This window comes from Erithacus rubecula (genome assembly GCF_903797595.1).
Source record: "Erithacus rubecula genome assembly, chromosome: 4".
Lineage (NCBI taxonomy): Eukaryota > Metazoa > Chordata > Aves > Passeriformes > Muscicapidae > Erithacus > Erithacus rubecula.
In genome coordinates, this window is record NC_136686.1 from 3,469,221 (window position 1) to 3,489,377 (window position 20,157).

Genomic DNA, 20,157 nt, shown 5'->3' on the forward strand with positions numbered 1-20,157 from the left:
CATAAAAAGGGTAGGGTGGAAAATACCAGTTATGTACTTACCAGAACTTGAAGTGGCAAAGCTGAGCACAATCTGAGATCTGTTTGGGGAAGCAGGCAGAGACTTGTCCTACACTTTTTCCCAGGGATGACAGGTCTGGGGTGACTCTGAGTTTGCTGCTTAACTTGGACCTCAGTCTTTGCTCTGACTGGCAGCAAAGAGGGGTGGATGTTTCTGGGAAGTCACCCATCTCCTCTAGAAAAATGCTTCACTCCAGAGGCAACAGGATGAGTTGCAGGCACAGCAAAAGCACAAGCCAAGGGCTTGTAAAGGTAAAAAACTGCATATCCTGCATGCAGACCCCAAACCCTAGGACTCCTTGCTTCATGGAGCACGAGGCAAAGCAATTAGCATTGATGACTGGATGTAAAGAGAGGGAAAAATAGAAAAGAATCAATTGGGAAAGAAGCAGTGAGGGGAATTTCATTACCAGATCTTAACTTCATCATTGTTTCAGAGAGCTACTGGGTGGGGTATGGCAGCATGTGAAGCCTGTGTGAGCAGAGGGGGCTTCCTGCCACTCATCCCAGGCAAGCAGAAGACTGGCAGCACACTGGAATACTTTCCTTTCATCTCCTTTAATATCAATAATTTCTTGTTATAGTGAAATCACACTCATTAGCAACCTTGGCTGCCTTTTTCTGTCTTTGTGTGCCACTCCTGTTGCTGCCAAGCTTTTGATATTGAAAGAAGGCACAGTTGAAGTGAAACTGGGCCAGAATGGAACCCAAATAAGCAGTTGCTGTGAAAAGAGCTGACCTCTCATTTGTGCAGGCTGTGCCAAGCACTGAGCTCAGGTCCAGGCTCCCACCTGTGGTCTTCTCCAGGAACTGTTCCTCTGCTTGCCAGGAGCACCACTGTGCTTCCCACATTCTCCCATCACATCACACCCATGCTTTGCTGGAATTTTTTTGTCCACTGTTTCCACCTTGTTTCACATGATAAACCCATGCAGAAAGGAGGAAAGCTGTGTTGTTGCCATCCCATTTTCTGCAGGGCTCACTGATGACCTTGCCCACTGCATCTCCCACCCAGCCCTTGCTGGTTTGGGCACAGTGACCTCTCTGGTACTGCCTGTGCCCTGCTGCACAGTGATGTGGGTGCAAGTGAACACACAGACAGATGAGAGATCTTGTAGGAAGACAATATATTTATAAAACATAAGGGAGAATCTGTTTATCCCCCCAGCTCCAACAGAGAGGTGGCCCAGGAGTTGTTTTGAAGGCACAGAGCCACTTTAAGGCAGGTAACTCAAAGGTACAACTCAGATTTTCAACACAAGGCATCTGTATCTAAAAAAAACCAATCATCATCTTCAGACATTTGTAGGCAATAAGGAGAGATATTCATATCAGGCAAACAGTAAGACAATGATGAAACAAATAATAATTTTCACACAATACATTTTGCTCTGATTAAAGCCAGCCCTTTTTCATTCCCTTGCTGACCTGCAAAGCAAACCTGAGCACCACACTTCAGTCCTGAAGACACAGTCACATTTGTAGGCAGAGCCCCCTTGTCCTGCACCTCACACTTGGTGGCCCAGACTCCCCAGCCTGGTCACATCCTACCCTGGAGAAAGTCTTTTTGGCAGCACTGGCCACCATCTCCACAGAGCTTCCAGAGCTTTCTCCTGGCCTGATCCAAGGAAAATTCTATTCAGCTGACTTCCTCCAGCTGTCCAGGCAGGACACAGCCAGGATGCACACAAAGGCCAGAAACTCCAGCACAGCTTCCTAAAAAGATCCTGGTGACAGAAATGTGACCAGCTGTGGAGGGGAGTCAGCTTCCTGGCCATGTTCTTTCACTGCATGGCTGAGGGATCTGCTCCTGCTGTGTTTCCTGCTCTCCCCCTCTTTATCTGGAGAGAGAAACTGCAGCTTGCTGTGGAAGAGGGGCAGCAGCCTCAGAGTGGAGCCCAGCACTGCTCCTCAGCAAGGTTTGTTGCTGGCCAGCAAACTGGGGAGTGTGGAGTGTGGAGCCCCTTCCCTCCCTACACCCAGCACTGAGATCTCTGAGCACCTGGGCTGGAAGAGAGTTTTTGTTCCTCCATGGAGACTGCCAGCTAGTGCCAATTAGTATTAATCACATTTACCAACTGAGGATTCTCACTGAAAGGGAAGAACATTTGAGATGGCAGCTTGGACAGTGGGGAAGCTGGACTGAAAACCAGCAACTCCTTACATCTCCACCAAGGAGTCTTCACGAGGTAGTTCTGCTTACCACTGGCCTGGGTTCCAAGGTGTGAAGGAAAGAGTAGAGGCAGTCACAGCTGAAAAACGGGGGCAAACCCCCCAGATTCTGCTGGCAGTGAGGAGTGCACCCTACAGTCCAGTCCACTCTCTGCTGGCTCTGTGCTGGGGAAGACTCTATGCCAAAACCTAATTCTTGCCAGTGCCTGCAGATGGATGGATGGATGGATGCAGACAGATAACTTCAGGTGCTGCAGCCCACATCCACAGCCAGGTGGGGAAGCCTAGGGCACAAAGAACTCCTCCTCCCTGTTGGGCTGCCACCAAAGCCAGCACCTCTCCACGAGCAGAGCGGGCACCGCGCTCGCCCTCCCGCCAGCCTCTCCCCATTCCACAGGCATGGCGTGACACTGCCAGCCCGGACAAGCTGGGCAGGCACACTCCTGGAGCCTGGAAAGCAGCTCAGCTGCACACTCGTGGGGCTGTGCCTGTGTCTGAGCGAAGCACAGGCTCTGGCTTGCACTGAGAGCATGACTGACACTGCACATTCCAGATAGAGCTCGTTGCAACGTTGCATCACAGGGCTCTGCTCTCCCAAACTCCTATAATACTTAAAAAAATGCAAAAAATTGCAAAAAAGTGTTGACTGTTGTCAGCCTCTTCCCTATCACCCCAACTGCCATGGTTTAATTTAGTATCTGCATGGGTGAAGTATTTTCCCTCAACAGGAAGACTACCTCTGGCTTGGGCAGCTGGCTAAGGCTGCTCTTCTGGGATATTCAGTGTCTCCATTCTGTGTTCAGAGACACAGCCACCTCCTGTCTACTTCTCACCACAGATGCACACTGCTCTGCACAGCAGAACTTTCTGGTATCTGTTTGAATTTTTCTGAATCCATCACTCACAAAACCCAGACTGATGCAAACAGACCATTTGACATGATTTCCATCTCACGTGCCAGAACTTGCATGCTCCATTTTCTACTGCAACAGTGGAACTTGATGGACTTGACAAGCACCACAGACCCAGTAATAAATGAATGCCTATTCTGAACTGGCATCTACTCCATCAGCAAAGAGCAAAAAAATCTAGTACCAGTCAGCTTTGCTTGTATTCTGCATACATCCATCACTCCTTCCCAGCAGCTCCCCATAGAACTGGGCACCATGAGCAGCATCCTGTGTCACACTCTCCCCTCAAGCTAGAGACCTTTTCAGCATGGCATGGGGACACTGAACCTCCAGAGTAAAGCACTGAGTGAGGTGAGATTTCTGGGTTTATATAATCTCCTAAAATGGTTACAAGGTCAAAAAAAACAAATTAAAAAAATTAAAATCTTGCCTTACATTTAAAGAAGTTTTAGGGGATGAGACTTCCCTGCAGCACCTGGCCAGCTGTGGGCTCTCTCCACAGCTCTTGCATCAATGACAGCATGGGTTTGCCCATCCTTTTGTTCACTCAACTCTCTTCTGTCCTCACTGTTTGTTACACCCAGTGCCTGTGCCAAGTCCTGAGGCCACCTCCCCTGTACCAGGCCAGAGCTCCCAGGGCTGTTCCAGAGATGGAACAACTAGACACAACTGTGAGACCATAACTTATTAAATTAACTTTTAGACGCTGCATAAATGTACAGGATTTTGAGAGTGGAAGACTCTGTCTCCTCTTCTGACAAATCACAATATTTCAACTAATAAAATATTGCCATTTCTTCCCTGCTAGGTTTCCCTGATATTGTTAGGACAAACACACGTCTGTCAGATAAGGCTGGAAAGTTCCTCCTGAGATGCTGTTAGCTTCTCTGTATAGCTCCTCCACTACCCTCAGGCAGTGGGTCAATAATTTAGGTGGAATTGTAACATCACCCTTGCCAGCTCACCCAGCTACAGGCAAACATGGCTGATGTAAGAGAAATGTATTTGCAACTCCATCCATGGCCCATAATTTGCTGAACATGAGCACAGTTTTTCATAATGACCAAAGTGAAAAGCATCCAGATTTCCTTAAGTCAGCACATGGGCATGTGGGTGCAATACTGCTCAGAGAACTTTGGTCCCCTGCCCAAAACCATGGGTAGTGGAGAGATGGCAAAGGAGAGGAAATGGGGATGGTTGTGGGTTCTTTTTCACTTTTTTTTTTTTTTTTTTCCCCACTCAAGTTTTGAAAGAGAAGCTGCATTGCTCCGAATAAACCATTCTGGGCTTAGCTGGGATTTGTGTTTGTTTGGTGCAAGACCCAACAGGAACCAAGGCACCTCTCCCACTGTACCTTCCACCAGACTGCATGGCAGGAAATACAAGTCCTTCCCTTGCTGACATCTCCCCCACACACGGCTCCCACGTCTTGGGAAGCTCCTGCTCCGCCAGCCTGATCACTCCTTCCTCAGCTGTGCCGCTCCATCCGAGAGCTCTGCAGGCAGAGGAGGAGTTTGGGCACTCAGCTGAGGGCCCCAGTAAAGTGCACATCTGGATGAGATGGTGGGCAGTGCTGCTGAGCAGCTCTGGGGCTGGAGGCTACGCTGTCTTCAGCTGGCGCCGGTTCCACATGCCCCGCTTGGAGTGAAACCAGTGGAAAAAGTTCCTCAGGGACAGACGCTCCACTTCCAGCCCAGCCTGCAAGATCCTGGCAGAAAGAAGAGGAGACTTAGGGAAAATCTCATCACAGAGATACTGAGGGACTCAGCCCCAGGTAAACTGGTTTTTTTAAGTTGTGCTGTTGACAATTTGCTGCAAGCAAATTGGGTAGTTCAGAATAGCTCAGGGGTATCCTGTATCCACAAGCAGGAATCTAATGATGCTTTCTGAGTGTTTATGCACCCTTGAGAACAGGATTGGTCAGAAGGAGACATGGCTGGCTGGACTGCAGTCAGCTGACAGAAAAGACAGGACAGGACCCAAACCCTTCAACTACAAACCCAGAGGCCCAGGATTTGTGCAGCAGAGATCCCTTGTCTCAAAATCCTCAGAAATTTGAACTGTACCTCATAATCTTTAAATGCCTCTCCACCAGTTGATCTTCAAGGCAATTCAATTGCTAAGTGTTACATGAGAAATGTGAGGGACCCAGACTGTGCTCTGCAGTGCCTGGAGAGGACAAAGTCTTCACAATCACCAGTGCCTGATCTGCATGAGACCAACCAGCAGTGTGGCTGGAAGGCAGCAGAAAACTGCTCTTCTCTTACCAGTGGCTGCAATAGAGTGTTTTGTGTCTCCTCACCTACTAGGTTTGAGGTCAGGATATGCTCAAAGACTCTCCCTCACTGGCCAAGGTTATGGTCCAAGTAGTCATCTCAGTCTCCTTAGATCCCCACTCCTGAGGTCATTGGTTCTCCAGGATCTGATGGGCTTCCCCTCCTGAGCACTTGAACAATGACAATGGATGCCTACCTGTCCAGGAGCTCCCAGTCCTCTCCTCCCCAGCGGTCCCGAAACTCTTTTGTGTTCATGCCTCCAATTTTGTCCAGGTCAGACTTGTATATGCCCAGGAGACCAAACCCATTCACCTCCCAGTAGCCTGAGGAAAGCACAAAAGAGGCACAGCTTTGTTGGGGTTTTGAACCACTGATGGCTCCAGCAGAGCTGCTGGAGTGAGACTCAAGCTACTTTTAGCACAATGCTGACACCAGGGAGCAAACTCAGCACCAAGGCAGAGCCAACCATGCCAGCCAGCTTTGGGAATGAGAAAAGCTTGTGGACAGACAGCATGGATCTGTCCTGTCAACTTGCTAGCAGAGCCTCTCACATCTCCTGTCTGGCAACATAATTCCTGGACTGTCCCAGCTTCCCACAGTTGTTCCTGTGCCTGGATGGCCCAGGATGGACATCTCAGGCTAAAGGAAATCCTATGCTGTACCACTGTTCTCGCTCCAACTTGGCTTGGTTTCCCTCCCTCCTGGTCTACCAGCTCTGCTCAGGACAGGCTGTGGCCCCAAAGAAAAGAGAGATATGGAATAAAGGATGGTTTTTCCAGGGTCCTTAAATCCATAAAGAACCTAGGAGAGAACCAGGAGAAACATCAGATAAAGGGCTCTGCTTGTATTTTTATCTCAAATTCCAGGTACCTGATGCTGTTAAACCCCATCCTATGTCTAACACACACTCACCCTGTGAACCTGGAAGTACCTCAAGCTCCACACCTTGACAATGCCAGAAGAACAAATGCAGAGGGGGCAGGTACTCTGCTCTTCCCCCATCTCCCAAAGTCTAAGCCCTCTTACCATCAGGCCACTGTGGGGACATCCCACAGTGCAGCCTCATGACCATGGGGGCAAAGGCCATTTTGCCTTCCACACAATGCTTCCTGATTGCATCAATGACTCCAGCTGGGAAGTGGATGTGGAGGTCACACAGGAAGACAATGCTGTGTGGGTCCTGGAGCAGGAAAAAAACAGGTTGACTTTCAGTAAATCTTTCTTGAGGGGCAGGAAGACAGAGATATGGGAGTCAAAATCTCAGTACTGCATCACAAACTGAGATCCCAAGGGTTGGCAAAACATCCATTGATGTCCAGTGACAAGTGTGAACATTATGACTGTGACCTGGCAGAGCCAGGATCACAAAGCTGCTACTGATGATTTCCCTCCTGTGTGACAGCCCCAGCAGGTGGACAGAGAATCAGAGCACAGAATAAAGAGACCCTTACTCCAGAAGGACAGGAAACACATGTACACTTGAACTGGTCTGTAAGGCTATTCCCTTCCTAAAAACCACTGTGTTCAGTACCAAAAGCAGTGGTAACACCACACACACACCACAAACCTCCCCACCCACCCAAGGCCCCCCAGACTCACCGTGATGAGGTCTATCCCTGCCTGGAGCCCAGCAGAACGCTCAAAATTCCCTGTCAGCTTCAGGTACTGATAGCTGGGGGTCAGAGGGGAAAGGGAATTTCAGTGGTACAGGAGGCAGCTCCACACCAGCACTCTCTGAAGCAGAGGAAACCTTTGCTGGGGGAGTGCAAAAGCCCAGCACTGCTCCTGGTCCCAGTGTGCCCAGAGGGTCTTGCCCCTGAGCAGAGCCTAGCAAAACTCTTCTCAGCTCTAACCCAGGTCTTCCCTAGGACCAGAACTGGAAACTCCTGGCACATAATGGAAATGACCAGCCAAGGCTGTTTCAGACCAGAGCAGGGTCATTCCAGCAAACAGAGGTCTCCATGCTCTCTGTCCCACCTCTCACAGCTTTCTTGTCTTTTCTGTCCTCCCCCACCCCATCACTGGGAGACTTGCTTTCTCTTCTTTCTTTCAATCTTGAAAAAGAGGCAAATACAATAAATTTAGCTGGAAAACTACACCAGGTATTGCCTTACACATTTCTAACACTGTTTTATGCATATATGTGTGCATATATGCATATACATCATAACAAAAACACATTCATGTGCATGTGCAAGGTCTGGATGGACGGTGCCTGTGGTGTTCCAGCTGCTATTTGCAGACATATGTGTGTGAGTGGCTTTTTGTGACCAAGCAGTCCTCCCACCTGTGCAAGGTAGACCTTTTCAGAGCCTTCTCTACATCCATGTCGTCACTGCTGTAGTCTGTGATGATGACACTGAAGTAGGGATCCTTGGTGACTCGGAACAGCTCTTCCATGTCAGAGATGAACTGCAGTACCCAACGTGCCTGGTTTTTCACTGGTTGCATTGCAACAGGGAGAGAATCGAAGCAAGCTGATTTCAGTGGTGGTGTTTTGTCTCAACAGGCAAGGCTTTTTGCCTCCTGTTAAACCCCAACAATCTTTCAGAGATGATGAAACAGAGCCAAGGAATCAGTGTGGGTTCTTTCCCACCATGTGACAGGGGTTTTCTCTGAGCTTACAACCCATGGCTGCTTGGGCTCTATCATATTTAACTTGGAGAGGACAGAAATTGGAAGTGACCCAACAAGATGGTCGAGACAGGCTCAGACCCATGCCCAGGCCTGCCACCCCTCAATGTCCCGGGGAGGCAGGTCCCCTCACCTGGCACCACGAAGTGAACCACAGCGCGGTGGTTCCAGGAGAACCCCTGTGGCCAGCACAGCTCGGGCTCGCTGCCCGCGGCCATCAGGTGCCGCCGGCGGCCCCAGGCCAGGCTCCTCATCCTCCTCTCGTCCTCGTGGCCGGCGCTGCCCTGCCAGGCTGGAGCAAAGACGAACTCGGAGAGGCGCAGGCGGCGCTCGCCCTGCTCCAGCAGCTCCAGCTCCAGCAGGTAGCGGCTGCCGCGCACGCGGTCCTGGCGCTTCTCCACGTTCACGATGCGCCGCAGCTGGAAGCGCCTGCGGAGACACAGCCGGCGTGGGCACCAGCCCTCTGCCTTAGGCTGCAGTACGGGATGTGACCAAAAGTATGGGATGTGACCAACAGTGTGTATTCTATCACCATCTGCTGAAACCAGATGGGGCAGTGATTCCTCATCTCTGTGGGAGATATCCTCTGCTAGTGTGCCCTCTTTAAAACCAGGTGGGGCAGTGTTTATCTTTTCCACAACCCATCTTTCCTCCAAGGACATATCTCCTGTTAATGGGCCACTGAGTCCCAGTGCATGACTGATAAAATTACATCATCCCACTGGGAGATGATCCACCCAGGGGGAGGAGCCAAGCATTTCCTACCTAAGTAAAATCTGAGATTTGGAACAGCAAGGCAGACTTTTCCCATTAAATTCCAGAGGAAAACCAGACCTTTCCACATCATCACTGGACCTTTGGAAGAAAACTGCACCTTCTACAGGAGCACTGCTTCAGCTGAACCACATCTGCCACTGCAGGAGGATGCAGCCACCATTTAATGGGACTGCTACCAACAAACTGACTGACAGGGCCACATTGTATTCTGATTCTGTCAATGTTTTGGGTTTGTTCTTTGTAATACTGTATTTCTATTTTATTTTTCCTAGTAAAAAACTGTTATTCCTATTTCCCATATCTTTGCCTGAGAGCCTCTTAATTTCAAAACTATAGTAATTTGGAGGGAGGGGGCTTACATTCTCCGTTTCAAAGGCTCCTGCCTTTCTTAGCAGACACCTGTCTTTCAAATCAGGACCCTCTCCCTCCTCCAGCCCTGCTGGGCTCCTTCCTGTGCACACCACAAACCTGTCTATCCCCAGGTTCCCCCTGCTTTGATGCACTGCTTCTAAAGTCCCATGGGAATGTTTAGCACCTGTCTCTCCTAAATCCACAAGCATCTGGGATTCCAGCCAAGAGAAAATATTTGGCGAGAGAAATGAAATAAAGGTGACATGGAAAATGACAAATGTGTCTGAATGATTGTGTAGGGCTGGTAATAGTGAGTGTACTCAACACCACCTACAGCGATCTTGGCACAAGGACTGTGTTTGGGCTACTGAAAGTGGCTCATGACAGCTTATCAAACAAGAATATGGAGTAGGACTGAGCAATCATACAGTAAAAACTGGCAGGAGCTGTAGATTCAGAATGGCCAAAACTGGATGAAATGCCAGGTCATGTCCTTCCAGATCATAACAAGATTTTCCTTGTAACTTGGAAATTCTGAGAAAATCTGGTGTGTACTGATCAATTACACCTGGCTGTGACTGATGTGACCCTGAAAAAGCAAATGTGATCTTAATATGTAGCATTAGGCCTACTTCCAGCAGGGAGTAGAAGCTAATAACACCCATTCCACAAAACATCCAGCATACTGGTCACTTATGTATAGGAAGACTAATACCAACTGAAACCTGTATGGGAAAAGACTGGCTAAAAAATAATAAAAATTAAGGCCAACAGAAGGGTTGGGAGTTAGATTGTTTAGCTTAAGAAGCCTAGAGGAAATGTGTCTGTTTATCAGGTAGATCTTGAGAAGAAGAAGAACCATACCAAGACCATGTAACAAAAGAGTAGCAGCAAAAATGCTGGTACTATTTCTCAGGCAAAAGAAGTGTGCCTCAAGTCCAGCAATATTTTACACCAATTCCTTGACTGAAATCTTATTTATCACATCTACTTCATCCCCTGCTTCCCTGATACCAATTACTCACATAACAGGTATTCCCCATGCAACAGAGTAAATCAGCTCTGGGATTTCCTACTGAGCCTTACCCTTTAGTTTTCTGGTTGAGCTTCCTCAGGAAGACACGTGTAACTTCCAGGGCCTCGCTTTCTCTGAGCAGCAGATTTCCTGAGGTGTTGCATTTCAGGTCAATCCAGTCTGTGCGCAGCATATGGAAGTCCAGGTTGCTCATGCTGAAGGTCTGCTCCCAGTTGACAGCCTGGTCAAACACTGGGACATAATCAAAATCCTCCTCATCCTCCTCCTCTGGCTCCCCATCCACATCGTCCTCTTCCGCTGCTCCTCCAGACTTGCCCTTCACAGGAGAGGCCACCTGAGCCTCTCCTTCGCCCACATCCCCATTGGTGTCCACCTTTTGATCAGCAATGTAGGGCTGCACCTGGCTCAGCCACTGTGGCAGCCTGGGCTGCTGGCTGGGGCTGCCAGTGCTCACTGTGTGTCTCCTGGCTTTGCCAGAGGCTGGACCTCCTTTCCCAGCTGGCACGGTGCCTGCTGGCTGCAGCCTGTCCCTCGTGGTGCTGAGGCCCTCTTGAAGTCCTATCCCATTGGGAATTGTGACCTCTGAGTCCCTGGGGTGGCCAAGAGACTGCTGAGACACAGTCCTAGAAGGGGGGTTTGCCCTTCTGACAGGCACTCTCCCCTGGATGGCCCTGGCATGCTGCGGAGGGCTCCTGGAATTGTCTTTGACAGCAGCTTTTAAATAGGGTCTCTTGGTTACTGGGTGTCCCTCTAGGCCAGTCAGTCTGAGGCTTTGGTTGGTAGAGGCCAGCACAGCTGATTTGACACCAGATATTTTCATCCTTCTCCTCCACATCTCCTCTCCTGCATGGTCACCCATCACCGAGAGGAGCCGGCGGCGCTCCCGGAGGGAATAGTCATCGTGGATATTGTCACTGCCCACCCAGCTGCTGGGAGCCTTGCCTGCTGGCCCTGCCCTCCCTGTGCCAGCCTGCTCAGGGGCACTGGTGCTCTCCACATCCTGCTCCTCGTACTGCAGGTCATCCAGGTTCCCCTCCTGGGAGCCTGCGGAATGAATTGAAAACGTTGACATGAATTGAATTAAATGAATGAAAAAAGTTACACCTCCAGCATCCTCCCTGAATGGATTAAGGTTATACTTCTGCCATCCTACCTCAATCAATCAAGGTTACACCTCTGCCTTCCCTGCCCCACCAGGTACCCACCAGGCAGGGGTGCAGCTACTTCTCACCTCCTCTCTCCTGCTCAGAGGACAGGGATGCTCTCCCGTGGGGGAGCTGAGCTCTTGCTGCCACCAGCCTCCCCAGCACCCATCACCCACCACTGCCAAAGGCTGTGGAGATGCCTGGCTTTGTCCTTAGCTGTGGCTCTGGCCAGAGCCTTGCAGGGCAGGTGTGACCAGAGGCTGCCACACTGCACACCTCTGGCTGTGCTACTCCTGCCCATGGTTTTGCTAGAATTGCACCTCAGCTGGTGCTACAAGACCACCCCCAAAAGTGACAGAGAAAAGAATCCTTGGGTTCTGACATTAGGGCCCTACTTGGCTGCTCTGTCTTTTCTCCAGAGTCCAGGCTCTTCTCTGGCCGATCCATTTTCATGTACTTGTAGAATCCAAATCTGCAGAGAGAAGATCAAAACACAAGTCTGATGAAAGTTATTTTGCCCTTTCCTGGAGGAAGATCTTGAGCACAGTGAGACCATAATCGGCTATCTTGCTGGGAAATTGACCCTTCCTATCCTGCAAATAAGCCCCCTAAAGGGCTGGGAGTCCTTGCACAAAGTGTCTGATTGTTGCAGTAGGGAGCATAGTTCCCTTGTGGGGCCACCACTGGGATCTGGGCACAGTGAAAATGCATTTCCTCCCCCAGAGGGAGGCCTGGTGGTGAGCACAGTTTGGCTTTTACAGTGACAGCTATCAGGAGGTTCCAGCCACTGTCAGGCCAAGCTTGCTGGGAATACACTCCCTGATGTAAGAGAACAAACATGATCTGACTCAGCTACTGGGTTAACAGTGCAAGAAAAAAGCTGGTAGACCTAAAAGCCCTTGAGACCCAAACATATTTTCACTTAAGTTATCAAAAGAAACTATAAATACTTTAATATTTTGCAAGACTTAGGGGAACTTTAAGAATTAAGGAAGTGCTACAGAAATTAGCATGAAATTCCAGACCAATTCCAGCCTTCAAGCTCCTCCCCACCCTGCTAGTAAACCCAAATTTACAGCATGCTACCTTTCCAAATAATAAGGGTTTTCCTGGTAGAAGCATTTGTTGTCTTTCTCCATGTGGCTCAGGCGGCTGTAATCATTTGGGTAAACGAAGGATAAATGAACCTGTGAAGAAGGGAGAAAGACAAAGTGAAACCCTCACAAATGCCAGACATCAGCTACAAGGTGACCCAGACATAGCCCTTTATAGAGGGAGCAGGAGTTGCTCACTCTTTGCCTCTCCAGCAGCAGGCTGAGAGAATGGAAGACAGAAGGAAGCATGCAGGATACTGTGTGCATGTGCTGGATCCCAGAAACCTGGAGTTTTTGAGCTTTCTGTGCTGTCTGGCACTGACCCCCTGGAGAACACTGCTTTTGACCTGAAGCCTTAGAGAAGGCTTCTAAATTTGAGTGATGGAGTTAAAATCATGGGTGTTTAGTTAAATAGAAGTGTGTGCCTTCACATAGTAAAGGGTTTTAAATTCTAGGTTTTTATAGTATAGTAATGGGTATGAAACAAGATAGAAAATTTTGGGTGGTGTATTTTTGGTGTTCATCTTCCTTCTCCTTCATGGGTTTCAGGTAGTAATTTCTGGTTAGTCAGTCAGTGTCACACTGAAAGGTCATGGGAATTTAGTTATTAGGTTAAGAGTATAAACAATATAGGTGTTAATTATCTATTGGATTGTTTAGCTTTAAAAGACCTTGTAGCAGCTGGATCTTTCTCCATTTTCGTCACTTTTAACAGCTATCTAGAAGTGCTGCTGAACGCTCTGTACTTTTTGATAAAATTTAATAAACAACCAAACTCAAACACAAAAAAAATCCGTTTCCATTGTGTATTTGTTAATCCTAACTCTGAGTAAAAGCAAAAAAGACGGAAACAAACTAATAAAGTGGTGCAAAACTCCCACTGCTGTTACATGCATGTGCCTTTTACCCTCTCCCTCAGTATCTGCCCACCTCTCTGTGAGCTGAAGTCCTGAAACAGAGTGAGAACTAACTGGGAGAGAGATAGCCAGGTCCTCCTGAAAAGATGCCTGTTGCTTTGGCAATCCACACTCTCCCATCTCCAATCTCTTCTTCCTCCTAGTCTGTGGATGTCCTAGATTACAATATGCCCAAAAGTGTGTATTCTATCACCATCTGCTGAACCCAGGGGGGGCAGTGATTCTTATCTCTGTGGGAAATATTCTCTGCAAACAGCACCAGCTGTTAAAACCAGGTGGGGCAGTGTTCTTGATGTTTTCCACAATCCATCCTTCCTCCAGGGAGGTATCTTCTGTTAATGGCCCATTGAGTCCCACTGTATGACTGATGAAATTACATCATCCCATTGGGAGATGCTCCACCCAAGGAGGAGCCAAGCATCCTAACTGGATAAAACCTGAGATTTGCAAGGCAGCCCTTACCCAGTGGATCCAGAGGAAAGAGCTACCAGGATCACTGCTTCAAGAAGACCACTTCATCTAGCCTGCTACCACCACCCTAACTAGCTGGGTGTCAGGTTGTATTCTGACTCTGTCAGTAGTTTTTCTTTTGTACTATTGTATGTATTTTATTTTTCTCTTTTTTTCCTATTAAATTGTATTTCTGACTTAGATTCTTTCTCCGTTTTGCTTTCAAAACCATTGCAATGCAACACCATATTTCTCCTGGCTAAGAAAGCCTTACAAAGGCTTGCAAAACTTACAAACTGGAGCCCCTGGTAGCGCTGCAGAGGAAATCCATTCACCAGGTAGCTGGGCTTGTAGGGGCAGTCCAGCAGCGCCCGGCGCACACGGGACTTGCTGATCAGAGGCACTGCAGGAAAGGAACAGGGGTAAGGGCTGCAGGAGGAGCCCTGCTGCAACCCATGCACCAGCTTAGCTACTTCTGGGCTCTATTCAGCTATGTGAAATAGTAAGAAATGGATTAAACAAAGCTTCTTGCACTGCTCAAATCTTCACGTTCCTTTAAGACGCTTATACAAAAATACGCTTGGGGATGTTGTGTGAGCTGGATACCAAGAATGGGCATCTGGCTTTAATCTGTGCTTTGTCTCCTACAGTGACTGATACTTCCTCAGCTGCTTGGCAAGTCTTACCTGCATAAAGGGTGTCCCGAGGGTCAGGCTTGAGCATGTCAGCCGGGTGTGCCCTGCTGCCAGCAGCTGGGCTCCTGCGGCTGGCCAGCGTCTGCGGGATGTGCCCGACCTCATCCATCTTCAGAAGCGTCTCGTCTAGAAACCAGAGAGACAACACGGGGGGAGGCAGGGGATCACTTGTTCCTCATCCCAAAAAGCACCTCTCTCCAGTGCCAGCCCTTTCCATGGCACTACTGCTGTCTCTGGCACAGGCAAAGGAAAGGCTCTGACCCAGAAAGTTTGAGATACAGAAGGTGTGGGGTGGGAGCACGGCTTTCACTGAAAGCAAACACACAGAGTGATGAGTAGTGGAGGAAAATGACCTTCTGCCTTGGATACAGCACCAGTGGTGTGCTGAACAGGCCCCATGCTGGCAGGAACTACTGGACACCTCTGTATTATTAGTATTAAACTTCTTTTCACTTAGTATTAAGTTTCTTTTCAAAGGAGATAAAGAAAGATGAATGGGAGGAGAAACCTGAGGAGCAAAGCTTTTGCCTGTGCTGGAAAAGGATCAGGATCTTGGGGAAGGACCTTCAGTAGCTGAGGGGGATGTTACTCCAGAAAGGGAATGAAGCCCCACAGTAAGCCAAGAACAGGAAGCTCAAACTCAAGACTGAGTATTGGCTATGTTTCTCCTTGGGTACTGCTGTCACAGGAGTTCATGTCTCCATGGAACTCACTCTAAAATGAGGGGAATTGAATAAAATGTCCATGAGGGAAATCTATATTCTGCCAAGGGGACTGGTGTGCAACTCCTGGGTACTGAACTACATGGGACCCCAGAAAGAAAGGGATGTCATGTGATAGAACCAAAGGCTAATATGGATGAGGGAAAAACTATGGGCAGAAGGCAACATAAAAATGAGACTGCAACACTGCACCTAATTGTGAAGGGATCTTCTGGGAAGTCAGTCTTCTATTCTACCTAACCCTAATTAGTAAGAAGAAAAGAGCAGAAGGAAAAAGGATGAAGATGGAAAGCCTAGTCCTAGCCAAATGGGAGGTTTCAGAAAATACAGCAGCAGGTTGTAATCCAAGACACAGCAACAGATGCCTTGATTACATCAGGGAGTCTTCCATGCACAAAAGGGTTGGTATGGAAAAAAGCCCAGAAATGTTGGAAGGCAACAGCAGTAGACATGGAAAGGGGGAATGCTGGCAGAAGAGAGTGATGCTGACAAAGGTGGGACAGGACTAAGGAGCTTCTTAACTGATAACACCATCACTTGATGTGCTAAGCAGGGTTTCCAAACAGGAGGGACTGGACTGATGTGTTTGCAGCAATCCAGCACCAAGAGACCTGAGGCTGGTACAGAAGAAAGCAGCATTCCCAGCATCACCAGTGCATCCTGTTGTGTTCAGGACCCAGAGTGAAATCTCCTGGAATGCCACAGCAGCCCCTTCTCCCTGGCGTGTCTGGCTGGCAGAACACCCCTGCAGCTCCCATTTCTGGGACTCACTTTCCCCTGGCTCTCAGCAAGCAAACTCCATCCTGTGTTACTCTCAATCTACAACACTTCTCACCTATGCAGACTCTCCCCTCTTCCTCACTATTCCAGACTTCCCTGAAATAATATTCCAATCTTACTTCTGAGTCTCCTGTGTTTAATAATGAGTCACATCCTTGTTTAGAAGTCTTTCTCCTCAACTGTCTCCACCTTTTTCTCCCAATGATGTGTATTTGCCTGGCTAGACAATGATTCATGGTGAAACACTGGATGCAGATACATTCAGGAAGAATGGGGAGGTGCTTGGGAAAACTTGTGATGAAGATACTTACTAGCAAAAAGTGAGAGATACTGGGAGTCAATGACTTTGAACTTCGCTTCTGGGTCATTCAGTCTCCACTGGAACAGAGAAACACTGAAATAAATACCTATGGAGTTCACCAAACCTGAACAAAAGGAACACACTACCCCTACTAGGACTGATTTTACCCAGCAACAAAAGATTGGGAATGAGCTGAGATTCCCCAGGACACATCCAAACCAGCAAAGGCCAAAAAGCTGCAACAGACCCCAGAGAAGGCAGATCTATCCCAAATAAGCAGAGGAAGGGGTCCTGACACAGGCCAGGACTATCCCACACAGAAGCAGGTAGGGTCTCTGGAAGGGATACATCCCATGCAATGAGGAGATGAGGCCAGGGAAAGGAGGGAAATGGTCAAAAAAATCATTCCCATGCTCGTGGGGACACAAGCACCATTCCCACAGACTCACTGCTACTTCCACATGGTCTGTTCCTCTGTCATCCTGCTTGTGCAGCACCTCAAAGTAGTACCTGCTTGCCACTGACAACCTGCAAAGAACAAGGTGTCTGTCACCAGGAGCATTAGGGAACATTTCTTAGCTTGTCAGCAGACAATGAGTGGAGAGCAACCACACCCCTGAATCAACCTAATTCTCAGGGTAGGCAGGGTTAGGCTGCCAAGAAAATCCAGATCCTGACAATGAGATATGGAGCTTCACTTGTGCACCTGGAGCACTCCAGACCCTTCTCAGTTAATTCTGAATAACTCCCTCTCAGTGCTGCCTGCTGGGTTTTGATGTCTGGGAAACCCGGCCAGCTCCAAGGCAGGAAGCTTGGGATATAGTTCATTTAGGGGAGCCTGGATGTGCTGGTGGCTGATTGCTCCAGGGAGGAAAATTCAGTGTTGCATTCCTGCAGTAAATCAGCCAGGCTTTGGCAATACCCCAGAGTAATCCCTTTCTCTGTATTGCTAAACTCTTCAGGACAAGCCTGAGTGCTTTTCCCTTGTCCTTGTGATTTCCTGGTCATGTGCAGAGGTGGCTGGGACTGAGGGACTTTGCTCACCCACCTCACCATGCTTGACTTCTGGCTGTGAAATTTCCCAAATTCTCCTGGTGCCGTCCACTCCTTCCCTGTCTGTGCAGAGACACAAGATGGCTCTAGTTAAGATGAGTTTCTTTCTTTCTACTGCACCGACAATGATAAAAACAGAAAATTGAACTCCCCCTTCCCTCCAATTCCTCCTGGTAAGTCATCTGTGAAATCCATCACCTGTGGACAGATTTAAGCCCCTTAACTGTGAACAAGGGACTGTCAATAGCAGTACCAAGAGGTGACTGGCTTAAGGCATCAATGTCATACCCCATCTGGCATCGTGCTGTCTGCAGCTGGGCAGGGAAAGAAACCTGTCTAGTCCAAGGAAGCAGTAAGTCAGGAAGGTCTCTGATCCCACAGAAACATTGAAGCCTGGATGGGAGAAGCCATGCAGCATGCACTGTACCTTGCCTACACTGGCCAGCAGCTGGAGACCAGAGGGGTTTTCATCTGGGCTCAGCCAGAACTCAGCATTGTCATCCGCAGCAATGGCAAACTGGAACTCCCCTGCCGAGAGATGGAGGGAGCAGGTGGGGCTTTGGGGCAAGGGCTCGTGCACAGAACACATCCTGCTCCTCTAAAATGCTGTCTCTGCCCTTTTCCTGGTGAGACCATCCTTCCCTTCTGCTACTATCACCTTTCTGCCATTGAACCTCTCTGAATTCTCTTAACTCTGCTGTGACTGAAAACAAACTCCACAGATGTCACTGGTTCACTGTCCCTCCTGCACTGGCTTCACCTGACACCCAACCTGGACAGCTAGCAATCTATGCAAAGCCTCCCAACATCCCTTTTGCTTTCAGAGCAGAATTCTGTGTGAGATGCAGTGTTTGGATGGAGGGATGTGCACGTGGAGCCCCAGAGGCAGACAGAGGTGCTTGAGGCTCCCTCTTTGTCTGGGTGACAGGGATGGCAGCTGCGGGCCAGTGACAGAGGGTGAGGCCAGCAGGCTGCTGGGGGCACAGGGATGCAGCTGTGGGACACAGCTGTCAGCTGCTGTCAGATGGCATTCACAGACCCAGGGAGCAGCAGGGACATCAGTGATGTCAGGGACAGCACTGGCCATGCAAGGGAGGGAGGCAAAGCTCAGGGGTTGTTCGTGCCCACGTCCACACCATGTGCATTCCAGCAGCACTGTTATTCATCCAGCCCCTCCCATCTGCTTTCTCCTGGGCTTTTCCTTCCCCCCCTACAAGGGCAAATGTGTTTCCAGTCACGCACAGTAGGGGCCTGTTGTGGCACCAGTGGTTCAGCACCAGGAGGGGAGGGAGGGGAAGCTGACAAGAGTCATGAGTGAAGACACTCAGAACCCTCACCATCAGTGAAAGGATGCAGGTAGCCAAATATCCTGAGACCATAGTTGGTCCATTTTGGGGACACGGCCAATTTCTTCAGTGTAGTTCTTGTCTGGAGTGGAAGGAGAAAAAAATCATAAAAATTGATGTGACAGGAACAAAGGGAGAATCAAAAACTCTGGGACAGGTGGGCAGAGGTTTTTCTCTGAGAGGAGGACGGGGTATGGGATGTGATGGAGCAGAGGGAAAGGCAAATCAAGTAAGAAATGAGGTGGAGCAAGTGCTGCTGAGGTGGCAAAAGCTGCATGGGGGATGCCACTGAAATGGTGGGGACAGGACATGGAAGAACATGGACATGCCACTTGGAAGAAGAGCACCAAATAAAGGCTCCTTCAGACCATGTCTGAGCCCTGGGATGTGTGAAATGACCCTCCCCTGAGCAGCAGAAGAGCTGCCACACCTGAGCCCTTGTGAAAGATTCCTGCTCCTCAGGAGGAGGACAGAGGTGGCTGAGAGGGAGGTGCTGGGCTTTAACAGAGCAGGACAGAGGGAGGTAGGGACAGGATGTGACCCACCTGGGAAGTGCAGGACAGTGGGTGTCATGGTCTTACTCACGTGAGGGAAGAGGGGGAAGTGGAGGTTTCTCCTGAGCTGCTCGATGGAGCTGCCACACCAGTCCTCAAACACGTGCAGGTTGGCCTGGCCCTGGAACTAGAAGGCAGAAATGAACTGGTGCATCCAAGCCCTGTGTGCCTCCTCTGCTCCCACAGCCTTGGCCACAGCCCTGCTACCAGGGAGAGGCAAAGAGGATTCCTCTGCTCTGATGGACTGGTCTGCAGGAGACCTGGAGAAAACCTTGCTGGCCACTGTGGGACCCCAGCAACACACTCCTCAAAGAGCCATTCAGAAGGAAATCACTGCCTGCCCTCCAGCCAAGTCCAAACGTTCTGCCTGCAACCCATGGAGCTGGATGCTGAAACCTCTTTGCAGGACTGGCATCCAGCAGCAAAGAATAAATAAGCTGGAGACAGTCCAAGCTGCCTTAGATGGCAAAAGGCTGAAGAAAGGAATAGGTTGCCTTGGGACCAGGAAGGTTTTGCTGGGGCTGTCTTGCCTATATAAGGGCTGTGGGAGCAGGGCTGGGGAAACAGCCTGAACAGCACCCAAATGTCTACAGATGGCAGCACATTCTTAGTTTTTGCTGGGGAGGCTCTAGCAGGCCTGAAGCAGCACACAGGAGGAGGGTCCAACCTCTCCATGCACTTCTGCCAGAGAAACTTCTTCACTGAGTTATTTTTCCCAGGATGGTGGGCTGGGGGTGTGTTTTTAAATAAACTGGCTTGAAGGAAAGCCATGAAGCAGATTTGGCTCTGCACCAGCAATGCTCCTTGCAGGCTGTGCACGTGAAAAGCATTTCTGTGTGCTAGGAAAAGCACATTCACATTCATGCTGCTCTGGAGTGGTGTCC

General features: G+C 49.3%; 1 protein-coding gene across 1 annotated transcript in view; it reads right to left on the bottom strand.

Annotated features, from left to right (window-relative positions):
• Positions 1–2,593: 2,593 nt before the first annotated feature.
• Positions 2,594–20,157, bottom strand: part of B4GALNT3 (beta-1,4-N-acetyl-galactosaminyltransferase 3) — a 53,097-nt gene continuing 35,533 nt past the window's right edge. The window contains exons 4-20 of the mRNA XM_079304753.1: positions 19,305–19,400; positions 18,711–18,801; positions 17,801–17,901; positions 17,369–17,436; positions 16,770–16,848; positions 16,331–16,397; positions 14,509–14,643; positions 14,116–14,225; positions 12,448–12,548; positions 11,757–11,833; positions 10,267–11,260; positions 8,186–8,481; positions 7,706–7,859; positions 7,018–7,090; positions 6,445–6,598; positions 5,615–5,741; positions 2,594–4,850 (exon numbers count right to left, since the gene is read on the bottom strand). Of these exons, the coding sequence (XP_079160879.1) occupies positions 4,742–4,850; positions 5,615–5,741; positions 6,445–6,598; positions 7,018–7,090; positions 7,706–7,859; positions 8,186–8,481; positions 10,267–11,260; positions 11,757–11,833; positions 12,448–12,548; positions 14,116–14,225; positions 14,509–14,643; positions 16,331–16,397; positions 16,770–16,848; positions 17,369–17,436; positions 17,801–17,901; positions 18,711–18,801; positions 19,305–19,400 (2,832 nt within the window). The 3' untranslated portion in view covers positions 2,594–4,741. The remainder of the gene's footprint in view (positions 4,851–5,614; positions 5,742–6,444; positions 6,599–7,017; positions 7,091–7,705; positions 7,860–8,185; positions 8,482–10,266; positions 11,261–11,756; positions 11,834–12,447; positions 12,549–14,115; positions 14,226–14,508; positions 14,644–16,330; positions 16,398–16,769; positions 16,849–17,368; positions 17,437–17,800; positions 17,902–18,710; positions 18,802–19,304; positions 19,401–20,157) is intronic.